General features: G+C 41.3%; 1 protein-coding gene across 6 annotated transcripts; it reads left to right on the forward strand.

The window, feature by feature from the left end:
• The first annotated feature begins 810 nt into the window (after positions 1–810).
• dab2 (DAB adaptor protein 2) lies at positions 811–10,322 on the forward strand. Of its 6 annotated transcripts, none has more exons than XM_084935729.1 (15): positions 811–1,026; positions 3,710–3,968; positions 4,071–4,210; positions 4,502–4,600; positions 4,732–4,863; positions 6,086–6,169; positions 6,433–6,459; positions 6,561–6,608; positions 6,707–6,769; positions 7,439–8,062; positions 8,546–8,672; positions 8,811–9,419; positions 9,513–9,688; positions 9,816–9,905; positions 9,985–10,322. In XM_084935729.1, exons 2-14 carry the CDS (start codon positions 3,830–3,832, stop codon positions 9,885–9,887), a joined length of 2,340 nt encoding a protein of 779 aa, XP_084791855.1. In that variant the 5' UTR covers positions 811–1,026; positions 3,710–3,829; the 3' UTR covers positions 9,888–9,905; positions 9,985–10,322. The 6 variants fall into 6 exon arrangements, with proteins under 6 accessions (XP_084791855.1, XP_084791858.1, XP_084791854.1 ...); XM_084935732.1 differs by having other exon boundaries at positions 3,816–3,968; XM_084935728.1 differs by having other exon boundaries at positions 811–1,022.
• Positions 10,323–25,334: the final 15,012 nt, after the last annotated feature.

The raw sequence follows: 25,334 nt of genomic DNA on the forward strand, positions 1-25,334 counted from the left end.
TGGAATAATATTGTAACCTGACAAAATGTAGAACAAGTGAAGCATTGTGAATACTTTCCAAATGCACCGTGTATTGCTGGACCAGCTTCTCAAAACATTGTATAATAGCTGGTATTAGCACAATCCACCAGTGCCAGTCCCAAATCTAGAATAGGTCCCACATATTTCTACCAAAAATAGATGGTCCATGCATGAAAACAGTGACGTCAGTGGCTATGGGAGGGGTAATGCAAGAAATTCACTAATGAATGGCGGCTGGAGCCCACAGGCTTCTTCCACCATGTTTTAACAGCAGTTTCACTTAGAAAATAGCTCAACCTTAACCAAATACAAATGTACAGAAAAACACATAAAAAATATCAGTTTTATGCCTCAATTTATAACAGCAAGATATTCAAGTTGTTCCTGCTCAATCTTAGGCCAACATATTTTTTACTTTACACATTATTTGTTTAGAATCTGACTAATTCCTGCACCACTGCTACCTGTGACATGCATGTAGACTATAGGTGTAGCATTAAGTTGAAATGAATGACTGAATAAATAAATAAATACTATATTAATTGCCTCTTTCTGGCATTTTTTAAAAATTATTTAAAAGTTTGTGTTGTTTTTTTTCAAAGAAAACAAAAAAATCCACGTCTGGGTAAGCAAATTTGATATAAATACACGCACGCATACATACATACATACATACTGTACATCACGCACTTCATTTTTATGACCCACTTACTATAGCCGATGGCGATATTTTGTTGGCCTGCATGTAAAGAGCCCGCCCCCCTACCAATTGAAATCTGCAGCGAGTTAGCCCTGTCAGTCAGTCAAGGGTTAAACGAGGAGTTTGCAGCAGTCTCTCCGTTCTGTCCAAGGCAGTCGGCGGAAAACATCACACTCTCGCTCGTTTTTGCCAAGCTGTGTTTGATTCAACTCATTTCGCAGCCGAATCGCGGAGGCATCACGGCAGAGAAAAACCCGCTCTCTTTCCCAGAAGGCGTATTACTGCGCGTTTCCAAACACAGGTAGGTAAGTGTGGTGTTTAACTTTGTTTTCACATCCCTGCATGAATTAAGATTCCGCAAGAGGACTATCCTACAGGTAGTCATTTAAAAAGCTGCGGGTATTTATAGGAATGTTAGCCTGAAATGTTTTATAAGCTTAATAAAAGCTAAAGGCAGGCAAAGCCAAAGTTCAGTTTTAGTCAAAGGCTGAACTGTCTTACTTTAAATGTTCCAAATTTGGAAGAAAACTTCGTCATAATGATCCCCCCCCCCCCCTCTGCTGCCTACTTTGAGATTCTTTTTTCCGTCTGTAGTGGGAGTCCAACACTCTCCCTAGGTTTCTTTGTGAACTCAATTCTCAATTTTTTTCAGCTTTAACCCTGACTTGGAAAATTGTATTTGAATCTTGAGATATTTCACATAATTTTTTATTAAGCATTCACAATTCTGTACCTTCTATCACCCCTGTGTCACTCCTGTGTTTGAGTGCAGAACCCTTTAGTATGAAAGTGTTCTGTGTTCAGTGCCGTGTGTTCACAGTGGGCCTGTGGTATTTCACCATCTCATACACTTGCAGACTGAGTCATTCCCTGATTTCCTCCAGATGTGCAGCAGTTTACGTTTCCTGACGGGGCCAGGATTGTGACATTTCTGCCTTTTGCAGTGCTGTGATTCTGCTGACAAACATAAATTTATGCTTGCTGTCTGAGGCCGAGTGTTTGTGTTGTGACATGGCTGGATGCTACACATTCCCCCCCCCGCCCCGCACTTATCTGCCAGTTTTTGTGGCTGTTAAAGAGCTGTTAAAATGTAATCCTTTAACTTAAATCTTCAATCAACTGCTGACATTTTACCCTTTTTATAAGACTAACTGCCAGGTACTGGGACTATGACACCACTCTTGTTAGTGCACAAGTGCAATCATGTGTCATGCTCGTGAAGGCTTAATGTGTTGTGCAGCAAGTGTTAAGGGTTTGCTCGTTCTATGCTTCCAAGCAGTGCAGCCCAAACAGCATGTCTGTCAGTACGATTTGTGGTAACTTGCATGACAGCATGGTGAACCAAGCAAACAAGGGCTTACTGCGCTTGTTTCTCTGCCTCCAAAACTGGTACAGGCAGATGAAGAGTTTTGTTCTGGTTTTTATTGTTTTACAGTTCTGCAGTAGCACCTGTGGGACATCTCTCATGGTATCAAAATTTATATATATATATATATATATACACACACACACACACACACACACACACACACACACACACACACACACACACACACACACTTTTGAGGGGAAATAAAATGATACTTTACAGAAATTTTTTTTCTGTCTGTCTCTGTTGTGGTCAGGTGTTAGGCAAAAAAAAAAAAGTGTAAAAGCTGCCACAAAGCTAGATAAAGTTCTCTTATCTTATCCTGAATACCTCTCACTTCCTTTATGGCTTTTGGACAGTTGTCTGATTAACTGGTTTGAGCCTAGGCAGTTATTTTTAGAGTAGATATTGTTCTTTACGTTTTTTGCGTGATCTCATGGTGCAGCTCTGTTTTCACTTGTCTTGCAGATGGTTTATTCCTTGTTATTCTGGAGTATCAGAAGGTCAAGTGTAACTTTTCCTTGAAAGTCAGAACTGTGTAGGTAAACTCTTGTTAAAGGCTCCAATTTCCGTTTGTTCTTGCTTAGCTCAACATCACGAGATCTTTTGCTTTTCTAGCGTAAGATTAACTTCAGGTAATTGCTCAACCTTTGCTCTTTTTCAACCTTTGGACTGTCCTACGGTACTCACAGGCTTTTTGCCCTGATATTCTAGCCAGTGAGCCTCTGGAGCCGGACCTAAAGGTATGTACGTTCCTACACGTATAGAGCAGGAATTGTTTGTTTTGGGGTTTTTTTTTTTGGGGGGGGGGGGGTCTTTCTCTTCTTTGTGGGTTTTTTTTTTTTTTTTTTGTCAGAACACGCATGAGTTGCACACATCTTTTTAACTCATAATGTGTCTAAGTGATAATGGATGTGTTCCAAGTAACAGCAGTTTGGTACCTCTAACATGATAAGAGTAAGGTGATGCTGTGGCTTCATCTATAATCCTTTGTGATGTTGTTTGTGCCTCTTGTAGGAAATGCACACACTTATGACAATACCATGTAAAGGAATTCATTGATTTCATGTAGCATGGAAGATAAACTTTATTTTATTTTTATTTTTTTCTTTTTTTTAAAAGACATGTTTTCTATATGTTAATATTCTCTAAAGCAGTTTACCAGCATGATACTGCTAACTCAGAGTTGACTGGTATTATGATAGATATGCCAATATGTCTCTTTAAGCAGGAGGTTCTTAAGGTTTAGGACAGTTTACTTCTTTATTGAGCCAATCAACTGACACAGCATGCTTTTAAAGCAGTGTTAAAGTGTCTCATGCCTTCTTATGAGCTGCCTATTTTTATTGGTCATATGTTTTATGCTTCCCCTATGTGTCCCTCTCGTTGTAAATGTTTACTGTGTGTAATAATTGCTTATGATGTGGAAAAAATTGTTTCAGTGGCAGACTAGAACAGAGCAAGTCTCCCCCCACCCACTTTTTTTTTTCTTCCCCCCCCCCCCCCAAACAAACGGGTTTACCAGAAAAGACTGTAGTGTGCTTTATTTAACTTATCATCTTCTTTCTTTCCATTTCTCAACACGCACTTGGTGTCCAACTTCACTTTTTCTGCCTCAGATCAACGCCAAGAGAAGCATGTGTGGGTGTTAAGTCATATGCTTGGACGACCTCATTGCCCCTGAATACGGAGCTGCTTTACCTCTGATTGCCCACTTGTCCACAGACTGACACCACACCATGTCTGCAGAGGTAGACCGAGCGCACGCATCTTCTGCCGATCCCAGCCTCACCTCTACAGTCTCAACCTCCAACACCCCTCCCAACTCTCCTATAACACAGGCATCCAAAGTCCCATTCAGGAAAGAGAAAAAGAAAGGTGAGTGGAGAAGAAAATGGTGCCAATACTGCTTTAATCAGCTATTAAGATGTGGCAGAGATTATAATTTTACTACTTTCTTTCTTTGTCTTTTTAATCCAGTAACAGAGAAGACAGATGAATACCTGCTGGGCAGGTTTCAAGGGGATGGTGTCAGGTACAAGGCCAAACTGATCGGCATTGACGATGTTCCAGAGGCTCGTGGAGACAAGATGTGCCAAGATTCCATGATGAAACTTAAGGTACAACGTGGGATCAGAAACTCTTTTCTTCTATCGCTGATTTTCATGAAGAAAATATCAAAACTGTTTCTTAAAGCTGTTAAGTAGAGCTTTGGTGTATATACATCTGTTTGGTGGGTATCATTTGCCTTCAATAGAGTAGTGTGTGTATATATATATATATATATATATATATATATATATATATATATATATATATATATATATATATATATATATATATATATATATATATATATATATATATATATATATATATATATATATATATTATTTTCATATTCTCTCCAGGGTATGGCAGCAGCTGCTCGGTCGCAAGGCAAGCACAAGCAGAGGATCTGGGTCAACATTTCCATGTCGGGCATCAAGATCATTGATGAGAAATCGGGCGTGAGTTCTGATTACTGTTGCAATATAATCTGGACTTCACAGAATTTATTTGCAGTGCTTAAAAAAAAAAAAAAAAAAAAAAAAAAAAAGACAAGCAAACAAAACCGAAAATCCTTGTCCACATTTCTCAGGTGATCGAACACGAGCATGTGGTGAATAAGATCTCCTTCATTGCCAGAGATGTAACGGATAACAGGGCTTTTGGATATGTGTGTGGAGCTGAAGGACAGCATCAGTTCTTTGCCATAAAGACTGCACAACAGGTAACACACAGAACTGCCATAGACAAAGTGTGTCAATCTGGTCCATTGGACAGGTTGGAAAATGTGAAGTAGAGCATAGACTTTGTTTTTCATAAGTTTTACTTTTTTTTTTTTTTTTTTTTTTTTTTCTCCTTACAGATAATGACCACACACACATTCATTCATACCAAGCCAAAGTAATTAGGTACTAGATAAACAATTAAATGACAGGAAAGTTCCTGTTTTTCTAATTCTAACTAAAGAATTGTTTTTGCTTTTTAAAGCGGATCCACTATAGAAAAAAATAGTACATTTTCTGCAAATTAACACACACTTTGTTTTTTTGTTTTTTTTTATGATTGTAGGACAGTCAAGGCAATGAGCTACCAGAACACTTTCTGTAATTTTACACATTAATTTGTTACAATTTGGGCCCAAAGAATCATCCTGATGGATTTCTATCATTTACTACAGTAGCATTTCCTTATCGTGTCAAACACCATAAACTTGTTATAATTGCACTTCGTTTTTTCTTACATTAAGATATGAGGGATTAAATGTGTAGTTAAACTTCTGTACACTGACAGAAAGGGGAATTTCACTGGTCCGTATCACTTAAAATTAAAGGTTGCTGTTATGTGGCTCATGATATAAAATGCCATCCCTGCCATAGACTCTCCATTTTATAAAGAAGCCTAGGCACTACAGTGCCACCTACTGGCTTGTGAACTTTGCCTGTCAAACCTGAGTTTTAACATTATGTATGAATGAGTGCTTATTCATTCAAATATATTTGTTTGCTAGCTAATGCTAGCAAGCAAATAAAATGGTAGAATTTTACTTACGTAAACTAAAAGCATAAATTTTGGTCAGTATACACGTCATGTTGTTTTAGACAACCTTAAAGCTTAAAGGTTGAGAGGTCAAGTTGATGACTCAAATTTGCTCAGGGGAAAGCTTAACAGCTCGCTACCTAGTTGGGATGTAACTGTCAACCAGCCATGTGTCTAATAATGTATAACTTGATGTCATAAAACGGCAGTTCACCCCTTTATGGTTGTCATGAAGGTAAAAGGTTTACTTAAGTAACCTTTTTTTTTTTTTTTTTTTTTAACTGAGAAGCTGGAGATTTTAACATTTGAGCCTACCTTCTTTTGATAACTGCTTTAAGTGGTACGGCCACAGGCACCAAAGACAAACTGATTCCAATTTCCAAAGATTTTTGGTGTTTGTTTCCATACAGGCAGAGCCACTGGTAATCGATTTGAAGGATCTATTCCAAGTCATCTTCAACCTGAGGAAGAAAGAGGCCGAGGGAAAACAGAAGGTAATTGAAGCAGAAGCATTTAACTTCAGACTGGAAAAAATTTTCTCCAAGTGAATGGCAGCATTTTCTTTGTGAAAGAAAAACACTTTCATGTGGTCCTCTGGGAGTGCTGACAGGGTACACACTGTATGTACTGCTTGAAAGTCAACACTGCCTCTCTGTGTTCTTTCAGTGAATCACATCCTCAGCCATTTTTCATTTTAGTGATGAATGCGTCATTTCAATGGAAAGTCTGTTCGTTAACAGTATGCCTCTGTTTACAGGTTGAAAATGGCAGTGATATAGTTGAGGTAAGCAATTAAGTTTTTTTTTTTTGTTTGTTTTTTTTCTTAAAGCAGTTACTGGCTTTTTTTTAAATTTATTTTTGTACATTTTTACTTTCTGTCTCTAGAATGGAAATGCCTTGCTATCTATGGGCAATGACGTAAAATCAGCTCAAGTAAGAGTTATTGTAATGATGTGTCCATCTTAACAGTGAATGAAATGTTGGAGTGCTTTTTCTTAAATGGCATGTTTCTGTTTCATTTTCACATCCAGCCAGTAGAGCAGCATGACCTTTTTGGAGATATGTCAACCCCTCCAGACATTCAGGCTCCAAATGTAAGTGTCACACCATGATGGTAAATATTTCTTTTAATATGGGAATTGTAATTGGTGAAGTGTATTATTACTGTGTTTACACAATTGTGTACCTGCTAATTATTATCACTATCTTATGTAATGAACGTATTTGTAAGAAAAATGACTCTATAGTAAAATCTCAACGCCCTCTGCGAACTCCATTCTGAAAAGACTTGTGAAGTCATCAGATTCTGTTCATTTTAAGAATCTATGAAGAGTCTTTTAGGAATTGAGTTTATGCTTTGTGTTTTACTAGTCTCGTTGTTGTTGTTAACTTTAAAACTGCTACAAGTAGAATCTGTTAGACTTAGAGTTGTGGCAAATCTTTTACGTCGGTGCTGCTGAAATGTCTCATTAACCTGAATTTATGGGTAAGTAGCAAGCGCCGGCGTTGACTTGTAGTCCAACTTGTTGTTCAGAGCAAGTAGGATTACAGTAAGCGAGCTAGAAGTGGCCCCTAGACCTTCAAGTTGTCAGCATTAAATTGACAGTGACTCTTCATAATCAGCAAGTAGCAGTTTTAAAAAGGCATTCCTCTTTCACACCATGTGATTCATTGTTCATCTTGTTAACACATCATTACCTCCCTTCTGCAGAAATGATTTATCCTTTTCTCTTTTTCTCACTGTCCCCTCTCGTGTTAACCAGGACTCTAATGATATTCTCTTACTGGACTTTTCTGCTGAAGTTGACAGCAATCAAAATTGCATAAAGGGAAATTCCTTTGTAACTTCCTGTGCCCCTGACTATAGGGCATATCCCCAGACAGAGAATCCATTTTCCTCAACTTTTGGCTATTTCCCAACCCCAGACAGTGACCCTTTCAGAGATGACCCCCTTTCTAAATCACCCACTCTATTGGCAGCTGATAATGCACAGATTCCCGTCAACACCACCACCAATCACCTAAACGGCACTGTTGGCAGCACTAGTAAGACAATTATTAATGGTGGTTTAAATGGAGACTCTGAACATCTCAGTCAGCAAATAAATGGGTTATCCAGGGAAACCATGATCCTCGCGCTCAGTAACGGACAGTGGCCGCTGGGGGGGAAAATAACTCAGGGAAACACGACTACCATGATGGATGGAAATGAATCTGGACAAGTTCTCTCAAACAAAAATCCATTTTTTGACTCTTTGAAAACTTCCCCTGTCTCTAATGAAATGACCCATCGCCCAGAGCTGCCAGTGACTCATAGCAAGGATTCAGTTCTCATAAGCCCGCCTCCGCACAACTCTAAGTCTGGACGAGGTCGAAGGAGCGCAAAGGTGAAATAACACGGCTACGCCAATGGTAGTAGGCTTGCATGTGTTATGCGTTTTAATAAAAAAGGTTTACTATACATTTGGAGCTAACATCTCCCTTCTTGAGCTTTTGGGTTATGCATTGGTGTTTGACAGGATAAGGCACCGAGAATGCACTGGGTTAGGGACTTTAATTTTGGAACTCTGGTCATGGTCTTGTTGTTTGGATAACTTCTTTTCTTTATGCATGCACTGGTGTTCGCATGCTTCTCAAACTGGCTTGAATGAATGACTTTAACAATCAGCTGCTCATAATCTATTTTCCTAATGTTCACGCTTCAGTGAAAAGAGCAGGGGTAAGTGGCAAAGCATGCAATCGTATGCTTAACTATAGTTAATTATTAGTTTCTCTTAAGCATTTGTTAAATCTTAACTGCCACATAGTTGTGACTTGCTTACAAAATGTGTTGCATTATTCATTTTATTATTTATTTGTTTTGTGACTAGTCTACATCAAGTGATCTGTTTGGAGCAGAACTGTTCGCTGCTTCCAGTCAGTCTGAGGGGTCATCTGCTCCAGACCTCTTCAACAGTACACCGGCAAACTCTGCTCCCTCTGCCATAGCTGCTCTGGGTAATACACAAGAGGGGGAATTTGTATTTCACACACATCTTTGTTTTGTGTTTTTGTTTTTTAAAAAAAAAAAAAAAAAACCTGTTGTGTCTGTAAACTTTTTTTTTTTTTTTTTTTTTTTTTTTTTGATATATTTAGGGAATCTCCAGTTGGGTCCACCAGCTACAACAAGTGTCCCTGCTGTAACCATGTGGGGAGCCTCCAGTGCTGCACCCAACATGTTCCCCATGCCAGGAGGGACAGTTCCAGGGCCCAGGCCTGCCTTCCCACAGCCATCTGCCTTTGGTGGTCTACCCATACCACCAACAGGTTGGGGTCAGCAGATGCCACCACAGTTTGCTGGCGCTCCTCTCTCTCCACCCCACCTTTCTTGGGGTCAGCCTGCCTCTACCAATCCTTTCCAGCCTAATGCATTCCCAGGTATGGGTGATCCACAGGGTCCGTCACGCCCGCCTCCAAGAGCACCTGCTAAAGAGGGCCCTCCAAAAGTAGAGAACAGTGCCTTCACAGCTTTGGATCCCCTCGGAGAGAAAGAGAAGAAGACTGGGAAAGACATGTTCAAGGACTTCCAGCTCGCCAAGCCTCCTGCCATCCCAGCCAGGAAAGGAGAGCTTGCAGCAGGGTCAGATCCAGCTTCCAGTGGCAAACAACCGGGGGCATTTGATCAATACTTCTCCACTAAAGTGGGCCTCGTGCAGGATGCTGCAGATCACGATGACTTTGAAATCAATAAGATGCCGTCAATTGGTAATGCTAAACTAGCTGAAATGGCTTATGTCATAATCTGGTGACTGTGACCTGTTGGTAACTGTGTCCTGTGTTTGTAATGTTCAAATTTAGATGCCTCTAAACCAGCTGCTGCTCCAGTTCCAGGGCTCTTGGATGTTGCCTTCTCCTCTGCTCCCATCCAAAACAGTTCAGCACCACCCCAGGGATCAGAACTTGGTCAGGACATGTTTGACAAAGCATTTGGAGCCCCTGACTCCAGTCCATTTGGAGTGCCACCTGTAGCTATGGTACAGAGTTTTATTTATGACCACCTTTTACTTTATCATCCTAATCCCAATGATCCTTTTGATAACAAGGATATTGTTATACTTGAGTTTTTTGTTTTGTTTTTTTTCCCCTCAATATTTTTAACAGAATACATCTGTCGGTCAGAGCTCTGGTTCAACAGCTGCCTTTGAGGATCCTTTTGGAAATCCTTTTGCTTGACCACAACTTTGTCCATAAGTAAGTTCATGTTTTTATGATGCTCCTCTGAATTTAGAGTGAAGACATTTGTCACAGTTTTTCTCATTTGTCCTCATAGTTGGAGTAAATGGAACAAATGAAGATTTCCACTACCATCATGATGTTTGGGAGAAGCTGCTCGGTGCACGACAATCCGGAAATGAACTATTATCCCAGACCCACCCTTCTATTAGATCTCCACCTCTGATGGTGTTTTGTTTTCTGGGGGGGGGGGGTCCTCCCCTTTCCAATCAGTAGTTCCCTCATTTTTGACGACCACTGATCTACAAAGTAAATGTTATGTCAAAATCTGCTGAAGAAAGATGTGCTGTGTGAGAGAGGATGTCCAAAGTGGTTCATTGCTGATGCTGTCTTTGTTAAGGAAATAAAATGAATCATTCATCAAGTTGCAAGGTATTTGACAAATGTGTTGTTGTTGTTTTTTTTTGTTTTTTTTGTTTTTTCCCCTTTGGTTCTGATAATGGTTTTTAAAACATCCTTTTTAACAAACTGAAATTATATCTATAGGTAACTTTGATACATTTCTGCCACTTGCTGGTATTTCCTGTTTTGCAAGGCATATTTCCTGTATTAATAGGGGAACATCTACATTCATCAGGCAGAGCTGTGCAGTTCTTTTGCATCTTAGATCTGGAATCCACTGATCCTATCGCCAGTCAAAGGTCTGCTTAAGGTGCATTCAGTTACCCTGTGAATTCTTGCCATTGAGTTCCATCTATTGATTTTTCTACCTATCACTTGGTCTTGTGTCAGCTGGGAAAAGTGAGGGATGAAGAGAATTTTACTGCAGTCATAGAAATCCTAAATGAGGATGAAAGTTGCACTGCTCACTATCATCTGGTGACTATAGCAAAATAAAGTATGTATGGGTTTTTTGTTTTTTTTTTTTAGGATAGATTTCCTAAGTGGGGCAAATTACTGTAATACCAGTCGCAGGGTGATCTATTAACAGTGCAAACCACTGAATATTAACTAGAATTCTGTCAAGAGCAGCACAAATTGGTATCTCAAAAACCAGTAAACCCGATGAGGGACAGAATGATGTTGGTCATCTAACCAAAATAACAGTGCAAGCTCAGGTTTTTGCTTCTCTCCCAGCCATAAGGGGGCCACAAGCCAGTGTACTCTTAGTGCCAGTGTCCCAGTCCCAAGCCCAGATAATTGGTGAGGGCTGCATCAGCTAGGGAATCCAGCATTGCCAAAGCAAACATCAGGAAGGAGATTTTCATACTAGATCAGTAATGGCCTGGGTTAACAGTGACTCAATCTGGTACTGTTAGCTAGCTGTGTGTTAGTGGAAACTGCGCTACTGTTGGCCGGAAGACAAGAGGGGGGGGGGTGTTAGGAAGCACCAAGATGGAAGGCAAAGCCAGGAGTATTGGAGGTGGATTCAAACTGTTCTACCATGGTAGATGGAAGAAAAATGGAGTAGGCGTAAAGGAAACTGCCAAGAAGGTGTTTGATGTATTCTCTGGAAAGAGAACAAGAAAACTTAGTGGTGGAGTGAGGAAGTACAGGAAAGTATTCAAAAGAAGAGGTTGACAAAGAAAAAGGGAGTCAGGTAATAATAATTCATAAAGTATTTCAATCGCCCTTTAGTGCAACATGCATCAGTACTACTACTTGTGGTTCACCATCTGTAAAGTTAATAACCCATAAGTAAAAGGAGTAGGTCACTTAAAGATTATCCAGTCAGTCCAATGTGTTAAATATTCTCTGCTTCCTGCAAAAGACAGACTTTATTTATAGGTCTGTTTAGGAACCCGGTCTTTGCCTTGATCCGAAGATGACGAACAAATCCCCTTTTGTCCTGGATTGTCTCTTCAATTTTTCCAGTTATCCAGGAACCAACAGGTGGTTTGGAGTAAGTGCTTCAAGGTCATTTGGATCTGCAGAAGCCTTTGTAATAGGACGAGCATTCAAAATGGCTTCAGCTTCACATAAAACAGTCCTGAGGCTCTCTTCATCAAGACTTTATACATTTAAAGTGGAATTAAGAATCTTTCTCACAGATCTTATAAGTCTTTCCCATACACCTCCATGATGTGAGCCAGCTGGGGGATGGAAAGTCCATTTAATGCCCTTTTGAAGAAGGGTATTGTGTATACGACATTGATTCCAATCTGCTATCATTTCCTTCAGCTCACGATGGGCTCCCACAAAGTTGGTGCCGTTGTCAGATCGCAGTTCTTTTACTTGACCACGTCTGGCAATAAAGTGACGAAGGGCATTGATAAAAGAGTCTGTGTCCAGTGATTATGCCATTTCAATATGAATGGCTCTTGACGCTAAACATGTAAATATCACACCATAGCATTTTACAGTAGTCCTTCCACGTTTCACTAGAAATGGTCCAAAATAGTCTACTCCAACGTACGTAAATAGTGGTTCATCAGGAGTTACTCTGTGTAGGAGCAGGTCTGCCATTTGCTGTTGTCCTGGTGGGGCATTTACGCGCCGACACACAACGCATTTAGCCACAATTTTTCTTATAGGTACTGTGACACCTGAAATCCAGTATTTTTGACGCAGTTTAGATAACATGTGGTTACGACCTCCATGACCCACCACTTCATGGACATGTTGAAGGATTAGATTAGAAATGTGGAAGTCTTTGGCCAGAATAACAGGATGTTTTCTCTCTTCTGGCATTGCAGTTCTACTGAGTCGTCCACCAACTCTCAACACACCTTCTTCCAGGATGGGAGTAAGTTTATAAATGTGACTGGTTCTCTTAACATTCGATCCTTTTGTTAAACAGGAGATTTCATCAGCAAACCGCTTCCTTTGACAAAAGGAGATTATAGCCATTTCAGCGCTAATCAGCTCCTTAACTTTGAGACTGCTGGTGTCCAGACAGTGTTTCTTCATTTGAAGTTCAAGATTTTGTTCAGGATCATGTTTAATCTGTAGTTTTCTTCTACTGTAATGCAGAAGCAGTTTTTTAACTCTCAGAATCCATGCTACTGCACGCTTCAGCCGAGTCCAGGATGAAAAATATTGAATGAAGTGAGAAATCGGATCCATTTCTTGTGACGTCTGAACAGCATTCACTGTTGTTTTAATTTCTGCATCGCTTGATGATATTTGTTTCACTTCATCAGGATTCTGAGGCCACTCCTCTTGTGGTAGTAGAAGAAATGGAGGTCCAGAGAGCCAAGTTTGTTTATTTTTCAAAAAGGATTGTACCGTTAAACCTCGAGAAGCCATATCTGCTGGATTGTTATCCTTGTCCACATATCTCCATTGTTGAGCATTTGAAACTTTGACAATCTCAGAAACTCTGTTGGCGATGAAGGTGCGGAACCTTGTTGTTTTATTGTTGATATATTTTAGTACAGATGTGCTATCAGTCCAAAATACTGAGTCCTTCAGTTCCATCTGCAGCTCTTTCTTCCACATTGCATCCATTCTGCTTGCTAAGGTGGCAGCAGTTAACTCCATTCGAGGGATTGTAACTGGTTTTAAAGGAGCAACACGTGCCTTTCCCATAATGAATGCACAGTGTGCCTGGTCTCGTTCGTTCTCTAGTAACAAATAAGTCACTGTTCCATAGCTGTCCTCAGATGCATCTGCAAAATGATGTAACTGAGCAGTTTTTACAGTTCCAAAACTGTTGATTTTAAAACAACGATCAACCTTAAACTCCTCCAGCTTGTAGAGCTCTTGCATCCAAATAGTCCATTCCTTTATAACTGCACCAGGTAATGCATCATCCCATCCAATCTTTTTACGACACAGATTTTGCAGACTCTTTTTAGCATTTAAGATTACTGGTGCCAACATTCCTAAGGGGTCATAAACAGAGCTGACTACAGAAAGGATGCCACGTCTTGTCAAAGGTTGATCTCTTAGAGTGATTCTGAACTTGAAAACGTCAGATTCAACACACCATTGAATGCCCAAAACTCTTTCCACTGGAAGCTCATCACTGATCAAGTCTAGATCCTTTATTTTGTTTGCTCTGTTACTTTCAGGTATTACAGCCAACACATTACGACTGTTACTTATCCATTTGTTCAGTGGAAAGCCTCCTTTCAAGCATATGGCACAGAGTTCACGATAGAGATCTATCGCATCCTCTTCTGTGGCTGCTGAGACGAGACAATCGTCAACGTAAAAGTTGTTCAAGATTGTATCCACGGCTTGAAGGCTAAACTGTTGTTTATGATCTTCAGCACATTTCCTTAGTGCAAAATTTGCACAACTGGGAGATGATGTTGCTCCAAACACATGCACTGTCATCCTATATTCAACCATGGCTTGAGTGTAATCTCCGTTGGGCCACCAAAGGAATCTCAACATATCTCGATCCTCCTCTGGTATTTTAACCTGATGAAACATGGCTTTAATGTCTGCTGCAATGACAACAGGTTCTTTACGAAATCTTGTCAGAACTCCAATTAACGTGCTGGTCAAGTCTGGACCTTGTAAGAGCTTGCTATTTAGCGACACTCCTTGATACTTGGCTCCACAGTCAAACACCACTCTAAGGGTTTTCTTCTGCGGATGCAGAACACCATGGTGCGGCAAATACCATTTCCTGCCATCCGTCCGTTCTAAGTTGTCCTCTGGTACCTTTTCTGCATAACCTTCAGAGATCATATCTGCCATAAAGCTGTTATAGTCCTGCAGAAAAGAAGAGTTCTTCATAAGTCTTTTCTTCAGATTCTGAAGGCGTTGTTCAGCAACACTTTTATTATCTGGCATGCAGACCTTTAAGTCTTTCAATGGGAGTCCAATATAATAATGACCATTATGTAGCTTAGCAGTATTGGAAACTTTATCCAAAAACTGTTGGTCTTCCTTAGAAGGTTCTTTCTCATCTCTGGCACACTCTGGAAAATCAGTTTTAAACTGCTGATTCCACAGCTCATCAAGTTTCACCACTGAAACTCTATTGACACTTATCTGTGGCTGATTGTGGGCTTCAGTTTGAGTCTCACCCAAAGGTCTGTTTACTATCCAGCCAAGGACAGTTTTAACAGCATACAGTCCGTCTCCAACACTTCTAATGACATCCAGTGGTTCCAGAGCCTTTGGCACATTCGAGCCAATTAGCAAATCAATTTCAGAGTCAATTTCTGGCAGATGTACAGACTTCAAATATGGCCACCGGATTATATCGTTCTGGTGAGGAACGTTTCCTTTATGCACAGGCATAGTGAACTGAGTATAAAGAATGGGAAGATCACAAAACTCATTCCCGTCTAGTCCAGCAACTTCTAAATCTGCAATAATATCCGTTTCAACTGTCACGGGGTGGAAAGGGACAAGTTATCTAGGGTTTTTTACTATGCATGTTTTGCTGTGTTTTACTTTTTTAATATTTTAATATTGTACACTGGTTTATTTTTATGAGTTTTACTGCATGTTTTTATGGTATTTATTTGGTGACTTGTCCTGGAAAGACTCTGCCCCTACCTGATTATAAACCTGATCACACCTGGGAGGTCCCAGAGGCCAATAAGAGGGCCTGGCAGACCACAGAGAAGAGGCTTGAGGGGAGGCTTGAGAGACGGGCAGGAGTGAGTGGTGTCAGGCGGTGGCGCCTGCAAGCCCGGGGCACTGGTGGAGCTTGGTGTCAAGCAGGGCAGGAGGAGAAAGCGTCAGCGAACAGGGACGCGGAGCGAGTGGTCCGACTGCTGCAGCAGCAAGAGAGAGGAGGATACAGCGCCAGCGACCAGGGACGCGGAGCGAGCGGCCCGACTGCTGCAGCAACAGAAGGCCAGATTACGCACTGCGGGAGATTAGAGGCGGCGAGGCAGGCCGGTGCCGATTGGCGGTTACAAAGAAGCGGCGGGCGGAGTTAAGAGCCCTGCCCACCCGGGGTAAGTCTTTTGACTTGTCCCCTTTTAATGAATGAAAGCTGCCTAAAAGAGTAGTGACTGCCGCTGCCTCCCTTTCTTTAGCGCACCGGGGCGCAGAACGCGGAGAGGAAGGCGAGGACGCCGCCGGGTTTCCCTCCTGCACCGCTTCACTGGATTTTTAATTCTTAGTGACTCTTATACGCCACTGGACTTTTAATGTTGTGTTCTATTGATTTTTATTGTGTTGTCCCCTGGCCAGGGTTGTTTTAATTCATTTTATATTTTTAACTATTTAAATATAATAAATTATATTTTAACTATACAGTTTTTATTCGTGTGCTTTCCCTTGGCGGCTCCACTGCCCTGTCCGTTTGGAGGAAGGTTTCCCTCCTTTAAAAAAAACACTGTGGAAATAAAATCACCTTCGCTCCGTTACATAATAACTTTATTTTGTCCCATAGTTCTCAGCAGAATGTTGGATCTTCTTCCATGAATTTTCAGCTTATTCATCAGCTTCACTGTGCAAAATGATGCAGTGCTGCCTGGGTCAAGAAATGCATAGGTGTACAATGTTACATTTCCTTTCTTGGCCTTAACTTTCACAGGCACGATTGAAAGTTTGAATTCATCTTTACCGGCCCCAGTAAGAGCACTGGTCTGAATAGAGACTATGGCACGATCTTGAGTTTGTTCCTTTGATTCTTGTTCTTTACTCATTGTCTTTTGATAAATGTGTAACCTTTGAGGATGCTTTAAACCACACGTCTTGCAACTGAGGCGCTTTTTGCAGTCTCTACTAATGTGTCCTTTACAAAGACATCCGAAACAGACTCCATTCTCTTTTAGAAAAGTGATTTTGTCTTTTTGCGTTTTTCTTTCCAGCTCTTGACAATTTTCTAAGGTATGTTCACCTTTGCAAAACAAGCAACTCCTTATTTGTGTGGCTCTTTCTTTTTCCTTAACTTTGTCATTTTCTTTTTCAGATGCCATCACAGAGGTAGCAAAAGAACTTTCTTTGAATCTTGTGTGAGTTTGAGACTTACGTTTTCTTGTGTCTCTGGTTTTTGTGCAGATATCCTTGATGTCCCCAAACACTGGGTCAGATGCGATCTTCACTTGTTTTTCTAGAAACTCCACAAGATCCTTAAATGTAGCTTGTCGATTACACTTCTCATGGAAATCACTGACTGCAGTTCTCCACTTATCTCTCTGCTTGTAGGGAAGTTTCTTTGTTATAGCTAACATGTTGGCAGGCATGTCAAGCTCCTGCATATAACTGAGATCTTCCATAGCATTGCAACAGCCTCTTAGGAATATTGTGTAAGCTTGAAGAGCTTTCATGTCCTCTGCTTTTATTGAAGACCAAGCAAGTGCTTTGCTCATGTAAGCCGTGGCAAGTTTATGTTCATTACCAAAATGCTGCCGTAATAAAGACTTTGCCTTTCTGAATCCTGCTTCTGAAGTCATGTGTAGGTAACTCCTTACAAGTTCTCTTGGTTGACCCTTTGTGTGTTGTTCCAAATAATAAAGACAATCTCCAGGGTTTTCATTTCTGCTTTCAATGTTGTGTTCAAACGATTTAATAAAAGTCTGGTACTGAAGTGGATCTCCATCAAAAACTGGCATCTCCTTTTTAGGTAATGAAGAAAGACTATGTTGTTGGATTAATAAAGCAGTGAGTTCATTTTGCTTACTCATGACAGATAAGATGTTACAGTCTTCTTCATGACTAGAAATTTGAGAAGATACACATTTATTTTCACGTGAATTTCTAATGTTTGGCTGATATGTCAAGGGATCTTCAGAAAGAGTCTGAGGTTGTGTTGGAACTCTGCCTGTGGTTGAGCGATTGTGAGTCTGCAACCTTATGCTTCCTAAAGATATGCACATGTTGCCTTTCATGTACAGGATTATCAGGACGAGTATTCAATACTTGAGTTACTTTTTGTCCCTTTTCAAAATATGACTCCATACCATCTGATATTTTTGACAGTTTACTTTTAATACTGGATCCTTTTGAGCCTGCCAGTACTTTCATTTTTGCAACCGTGGCAGCTATATTTGTTTCCAGCTCCAGTTGCTCCCGCTGTCTCCTTAACTGTGCTTCATGTTCCTCCAAGGCGTGTTTATCCTTAAGCGGTTTTTGCCTTACAATCAGTGCAGCTGCTTCAGCTTCAGCCATTATTCGTGCTGATGTTGTACTTGAGGCTCTGGAGTTTGAGCTTGAAGAACTGATTTTACTCTTTTTGCTTCCTACGTTTGAAACACTGTCACCTGGCTGTATTTCATCTTGTATGTCAGAATTTGTTTTAACCTGCTTTGGAGATGTTAAGATGTTATGTTTATTGTTTGTGGAAGAAACCGTCTCCTTTGATAAAACAGTCTCAGCAGAAACAGGCACATCTAAAGTAACAGCAGTAGGCACATTCTCAGCTTCATTGCCTTTTTCCATAAAAGGTCGTCCAGCTTCAAGAAGCCACTGTTTCACATCTTCAACAAAACCATCATTACATTTTGTTATGCGTCCAAACCAATCAATATGAGCGTCTTGTTCATCTTTAGGAATCAATAAAATGAATGCATCATCAACTGCTTTGGCATTTTTATACAAATCATTCAGTTTTTCCAAGTTAAGCTGCACAGTTTTTGCATTGTCATCATTTTTCATCAATTCTTTAATATCACGTGTTAACCCTTTAATCTTGTTAACATGAGCCTTTCGCTCTTTCTGCAAAGTTTCCATTTTAAAAGCAAGCGCTTTAGCCGTCAGTTTTGCAGATCTTTTTTCTTCCAGTTCATGTTCGGCTTCTTTTATTTCACTCATCGTCACTTTTTCACATGCATCAAAACAACATTATATTCCACAGCTTCAAAGTGCCTGCCTGGCACACCTGGGGTTGGCGATAGCTATTTAATAAGAGAGAACGTGAGAGGGGAGGAGGAGGAGAGACATGGCGTGGTAACCGGTGTGGGCGACGGCCGCGCAGAGCGGCACAGAGGCCCGGCTATAGGCAGCTGGCCGAGGCGTGCGGCAAAGGAGAACGAGACCGGAGATCGCGGACGACCGCGCACTGGAGAGAGTGATCGGGGCTGAGCATAGAGGTCTGTGTTGGTGTTGACGGGAGGTAGCTCCTTGCCGAGAGAGGCCCACGGCAGGAGATTGAGAGGCAGCGGGATGGCGCCTTATGTCCCCGGGACGGCGAGATTATGGCTACGCGTGTGAAAGCACAACACAGTGGCGGGCGGAGTTAGGAGCTCTGCCCATCCGGGGTAAGTCCCGATCAATCCTGTGTAAGACGTACCTCCAGTGGAATCTAAGAATGGTGACTGCCGCTGGGGGTAAGTCCCGATCAATCCTGTGTAAGACGTACCTCCAGTGGAATCTAAGAATGGTGACTGCCGCTGGCCCTCTCTCCTTTCTTAGTTGGCACCAGCATGAAGAGGCAGACAGGACGGCGACGATCCTGTTGGTTTCTGCACCGTTTGGACTTTTATGGGACTTGACCTTCATGGCTGAGGCCATTGCATTTTGGCTGTATAGTTTTAATTACTTTTAATGTTTTTAACTTCATGTTCCTGCCTGGCCAGAGTATTTTAGTGCTTTCTTTAAAAATAAATTATAGTTTTAGCAATTTGTGTTTATATTTACTACTTCCCTTGGCTGCTCCACTGCTCTTCCCGTCAAAAGGGTTTCCCTTCTGTGTTAAACTTACCACCTGTGAATCCTCCTATGACACGTGCAACAATTTTCTGTTGACTAAATGTTGCGACTTTCATCCATAAATAAAGCCGCGGCCGCCTGAGTTGGTTGTGTCCCTGTGACGCGCCTCCAATAATCCATAATGAGTCGTACTTGTACTTTGCGCATTTATTTTAAGAACAAAACAAAAACAAACGTTTGCGCTTTCAATCAATTTACAAATAGCGCATAGATTAACTGGTGTGCCAAAAAATGACGGTCAACAGAAAAGTTTGCCCACAAACCACTCACCCAACACACCTGCTGCGAACACCGATATCAGGTAAATAGACTGTGACCACACCCACATGCCATCACCTGAGACGCAGGTAAAGCTATACACCTGTGCCACCATAACAAATAAGCAAAACATAAACATTGACTTTGGCTCTTACACCTATTTTTGCTACATTAGTACATCACTGACTTTTCTGTTTTTCTGTGCTGAGGGTGCATTCTTTTTATATTAGAATTAGTAGAGTTACAGAGGGTATATAGAGTGTGAACATAAAATAAGAGCTTGATTAGGCTGTAGAAACGGATGAAAATCCAGTAAAGTGAAGAGTGTGGGTGTGTGTGTGTCTGGCAGGAAGTGAAGCAGGAAGTCTGAATATAGCTTGTGAGAGACGTTTCAAAATGAAAACAGAGGAATTAGAGAATGAAAGTGCTAAGAAATAGTAATGAAAATGATATTAAATAAATGTCTTAGTGTGTTAATACAGGTGCCCATGGACTTGGCTCAACCTCAGATGAGTACAGTGGCAAAATGATAGATTAACATAATTGGAACGACAAACAGGCCAGGCTTTAGCTGAAATTTTACAGCTTCACCTCTCATCCTGCCCTTATCCTGAGGAGAAGCTTAAAGGACAGTCAATCTCCTGATGAAGACAGAAGACAGACAGAACAACACCGTAGATTTGAAGAATTAACAGCAGGCAGATGACTGTACAACTGACCTAAAACACTGAAGGGTCCAGCAGCATGTATGTTAATGGAACATGCGCTCTGAATTACAAGCTGGAAAGTGTACCAGTGACATGACTGTGTGAAAGCACTGCATTGGACTGTCTGAGTTCATATTTGCCATGCTGGGAGTTAACCGCCAAGAAAAGACTGAAAAGATGAAGAGAGAATGAACAGAGAAGAAGAAACGGCTGATTTGGGCCTGTGTTTGATTTGGGAGGCCACACAGGAAGCTGTGAGAAGAGGGGACGAGGACCGGTGAGAGGTGAAGGCTGGACGTGTTCAAGTGAATGTATAGGAAAATTGGGTTGAAAATTGAGACGGAACTTGTGGGGTTTAGAAATGTCCAGAGCATCGCAACAGAAAGGTGAATTAAAAAAAAGAGAGAGAGCGGGATAAAGAAATAAATAAACTAATAATACATATATGAATAGAAAAATCTTTTGTATATGGCGAGGTGCTGTGGGCACCTAAGTCTGTGATAGTGTAGAATTTTCAAGTCAATACCATGGTTGTATCTACTGAAAATCTCTGTGAAGCTTAAATCTCAGTGACCTTGACTTCAAGGTCAGAGGTCAACTTTTCTGAAAATCAGAGGAGTTTCACATTTATAACACAGTTATGTCTACTAGGAGGCTGAAGGGTAGCACTATATATTTATAAACAATCAAAAACAACAATTATTTCCAATTTGTATGGAATTTATTTCTGTAAAGGTGGTATTTTAGGTCTGATTGAAGGACTGATGTGATGGTAAGGTGTCCGCTGCTGCGCTTTGAAGATTGGTAGGCTTTTTTTTTTTTTTAATTTTCACAAGAATTGCTACTTCCCCTAGAGTTTTGGCCACTCCAACAATCAGAAGATTTCCCTATGAGCAAGCATTTAGCGACAGTGGGAAGGAAAAACTCCCTTTAAAAAGGAAGAAACCTTCAACAGAGCCAGGCTCAGGAAGGGACAGCCCTCTGCCATGACTGGTTGGGGTGGGGGGAGTGAAAATTAAAAAAAAATAAAAAAGCCAAAGTGATCATTATTGAAGCAGCTTAATTAATTTTTGCATTGTAATTTGCTGTTAATATCATTTTCCAATCCCAGTTTGTGTTTTTATCACTTTTGTCCAGGGTGGAAGATGCCATGCTGGAGACTGATTCAGTATGGTCCTTCAATGTTGATACATGGGATCCTGTTAGAGAGGCCAGGGCTGAAAAAGGGATGCCGGAGAACCTGAGAGGGTGTTATCCGCTGGTGTGCATCCAAGGCCAACATCTCTTTAATTAGGCTGACAAATAAGCGTTGGCCAGCTTCTGGTCCTCGTCTAAACATCATTAGCTGTTCGAGGTCATCCAGACGTGTAAGTATTATGTATCTTGTCTCCAGGGATTCATGTCCTGTCCCTGGAACAGAGCCTTTATATTGTTCTTCCGTCTTAAATGTCCAGCGCTGTTGTTTGTATTTGTCTCCAATGAAATAGTTTTCAGTGTACACGCCAGAGTCTAGCACATGATCTGGTGGCTGACCCTGAGTCTCTATGATGAATTTCAGATAATCATAGTCATTCTCCGAAGGGTAGAGTGGCACCCCTGTAGCAAGCTCCACAGCCACCAGCCCCAGAGACCACATGTCACTTGCTTCATTGTAAGGAAGGCCAAGCATAACCTCAGGTGCACAATAACCAACCGTCCCCACAAAGTCACCAGGTATCACTGCAGATGCAGGACATGCGAGGCCAAAGTCTATAAGTTTGACTTTGATGGGAGACTCATAGCGGTTTACAACCATGATGTTTCCAGGTTTGAGGTCAGCGTGCACTATTCCCACAGAACCCAGGTGGGACAGAGCATTTGTCAGTTGACCTAAAATTGGCCTGACTTCGCTTATGGGGAGACCCTGTTTATTCCGGTCCCCTATGTAGTCCCACAGGCATTGATCAAGGAGTTCAAATTTCAGGCAAACCCGCTCTCCGTCGTGGAAAAAGCCGTTCCATTGAACAATGTTGGCGGCATCTGGATCCAACCTTCGCAGCTGCTCCAGGATGAAAATTTCCACATGTGCCTGTTGCAGAATATCAGGGTCGCTCTTGTTGACTTTAATGGCAACAGCTTGGTTGGTTGTTGTGTCGCGACATTTGGCTACAATACCAAAGCCCCCTTCTCCGAGGAAAGCCTCTACCTTGTAGTGCTTTCCCAAAATGCTCCCTTTAACGATTTCAACCTCATCTGAGCTGAATGATGGACTGGCTGACGTGCGGACGAATACTTGCTGAGAAAATTCAACTGAGTTTTGAAAACTGCAGTTGATTTTCTGTGATCTCTTGCTTTGCAAGTTTGAAGGGTGCTGAAAGACCACAGGGTTTTGTGATATTTCAGCACTCATGTCAATGCACAGGGAACTCTTAGGGTTGAAAAAGGGATGCCGGAGAACCTGAGAGGGTGTTATCCGCTGGTGTGCATCCAAGGCCAACATCTCTTTAATTAGGCTGACAAATAAACGTTGGCCAGCTTCTGGTCCTCGTCTAAACATCATTAGCTGTTCGAGGTCATCCAGACGTGTAAGTATTATGTGTCTTGTCTCCAGGGACTCATATCCTGTCTCATACTGAAATTGTTGGTCAGTCTTAAATGTCCAGCGCTGTTGCTTGTCTTTGTCTTCAATGAAATAGTCTTCAGTGTACACGCCAGAGTCTAGCACATGATCTGGTGGCTGACCCTGAGTCTCTATGATGAATTTCAGATAATCATAGTCTTCATTTCCAGGGTAGAGTGGCACCCCTGTAGCAAGCTCCACAGCTACCAGCCCCAGAGACCACATGTCAATTGCTTCATTGTAAGGAAGGCCAAGCATAACCTCAGGTGCACAATAACCAACCGTCCCCACACGGTCACCAGGCATCACTGCAGACGCAGGACATGCGAGGCCAAAGTCTATAAGTTTGACTTTGATGGGAGACTCATGGCGGTTTACAACCATGATGTTTCCAGGTTTGAGGTCAGCGTGCACTATTCCCACAGAACCCAGGTGGGACAGAGCATTTGTCAGTTGACCTAAAATTGGCCTGACTTCGCTTATGGGGAGACCCTGGTTTTTCCGGTCCCGTATGTAGTCCCACAGGCATTGATCAAGGAGTTCAAATTTCAGGCAAACCCGCTCTCCGTCGTGGAAAAAGCCGTTCCATTGAACAATGTTGGCGGCATCTGGATCCAACCTTCGCAGCTGCTCCAGGATGAAAATTTCCAGTTTCGCCTGTTGCAGAATATCAGGGCGGCTCTTGTTCACTTTAATAGCCACAGCTCGGTTGGTCATGGTATCACGACATTTGGCTACAATACCAAAGCCCCCTTCTCCGAGGAAAGCCTCTACCTTGTAGTGGTTTCCCAAAATGCTCCCTTTAACTATTCCAAGCTCATTTGAGCGGAAGGATGGGTTAGCTGACATGGTGAAATGTGTCGGCTTGATCAGTGAATTGCTAAGTAACGCGAAATTCAATCAAAACTCTCCAAAAGGGTTTGCTTGCTGTCAGGTCAAGGTCCGTTGAGCAACAAAGTTTAACAGAGCAAAGTTCCTCGTACTTAAGGGTTTTTTCTCTCAGCAAGATGATGACATAACAAAGGATCAAAGGCATTCTATTTTGGATCAAAGGTGTTCTATTTTGGATCAAAGGCATTCTATTTTTTCAGTTGAAACACTGAAAAAAAAAAAGTTTAAACAGGGAGGGCTGTATTTTCTGCTGCAACATCTCAACAGGAGATAATAAGATAAAGACAAGGAAGACTGGTGATCTATCCATATCAGCAACATCGGCAGGTTTCTAGTGCAGGAAGTCATAAAGTCAGCCCTCGTGTTTGCACTACAGGTTGCTTTCATGAATATTTCTGTTTTTGTGGTGGGGGAATTTTTCCTCGTTCCAACGATGTAAACAAAAACATTAATTGTGCTTTCCGCAATGACTAGTAATCTTTTTGTCCTACTGTTCATTTACAGAACAGGAAAGGTTTTGTTTGGTTATGATTGTTTTGCAAGAAATACTTCAATCACAGTGGGGTAGTCTTGATTAAAATGTTATATGAGAACTGTGGCACCATGTGTGACCAGATATTGGCATGTAGTCGTCGCCAGACTGTCATCAAACGTGTGAAGTTTGGGACAGACTGGACAAAATACATTTTTAGAGATGAAAATCTTATGTCCAGTGGTAAATGATCAAAATTCCACCACAAACATGGCTTTGACGAAGATGTCCCTTTCTGAAGTAACCCCAAAAAGTTCCTGAAGTAACCAAATGGAATTTAACCAGTGACCTCTCACTTTGCAGGCGAATGTGTAAACCAGCGATGCCTGGAAAACACTAAAACTGTGCCAAAATGTCATTTTACATTCAAAATATATGATATACTTGCCTGACTAATAATAATTTATTATTACTATTACTACTGTTGTTGTTGTTGTTGTTGTTGTTGTACAATGGGGCCTTTCCCCTGTGAATGACCAGCTCCCAGCTAAAATGTGTATTTTGTGCCATTTATAAGGTCAGTGCTTTATCATACCTTAAACTGTGCAGGGTAAAAGCCTCAGTTGCTGGGAAAAGCACAGGTGTATTACAGTTTTTCTGAATTGCTAAAACACTAAACCCCATTGTAAAAACTAAACTGTCAACTATGAAAACTCTTTCATCAAATCAGTCCCACTGTTGCCAAAATCTTAAACACTATTCATTTGGTTAGGACACCATTTGCAAAGCTCAGTCTCCCATTTAGCAAAACTCTAAACACAAAACACACTTAGCAGTGTGGTGCACCTGTTGTCGTGTGAAGGCTGTGTGCAGTAGTGATGTCTCCTGTGTGTCGAAGCTTTGAAGCGTGTGTCGGGTAATCTCGTGGTAGTTTTGTAAAGCGCGTATCG

The sequence above is a fragment of the Perissodus microlepis genome, chromosome 7, assembly GCF_051167445.1.
Source record: "Perissodus microlepis isolate ML-2025 ecotype Zambia chromosome 7, ASM5116744v1, whole genome shotgun sequence".
NCBI lineage: Eukaryota > Metazoa > Chordata > Actinopteri > Cichliformes > Cichlidae > Perissodus > Perissodus microlepis.

Coding starts and splice junctions, on each gene's coding strand:
- dab2 (XM_084935729.1), top strand. CDS start 3,830: ATGTCTGCAGAGGTAGACCGAGCGCACGCATCTTCTGCCGATCCCAGC. Junction 8,063..8,545: donor GAGGTCGAAGGAGCGCAAAG/GTGAAATAACAC, acceptor TTTTGTGACTAG/TCTACATCAAGTGATCTGTT. Junction 8,673..8,810: donor CTCTGCCATAGCTGCTCTGG/GTAATACACAAG, acceptor TGATATATTTAG/GGAATCTCCAGTTGGGTCCA.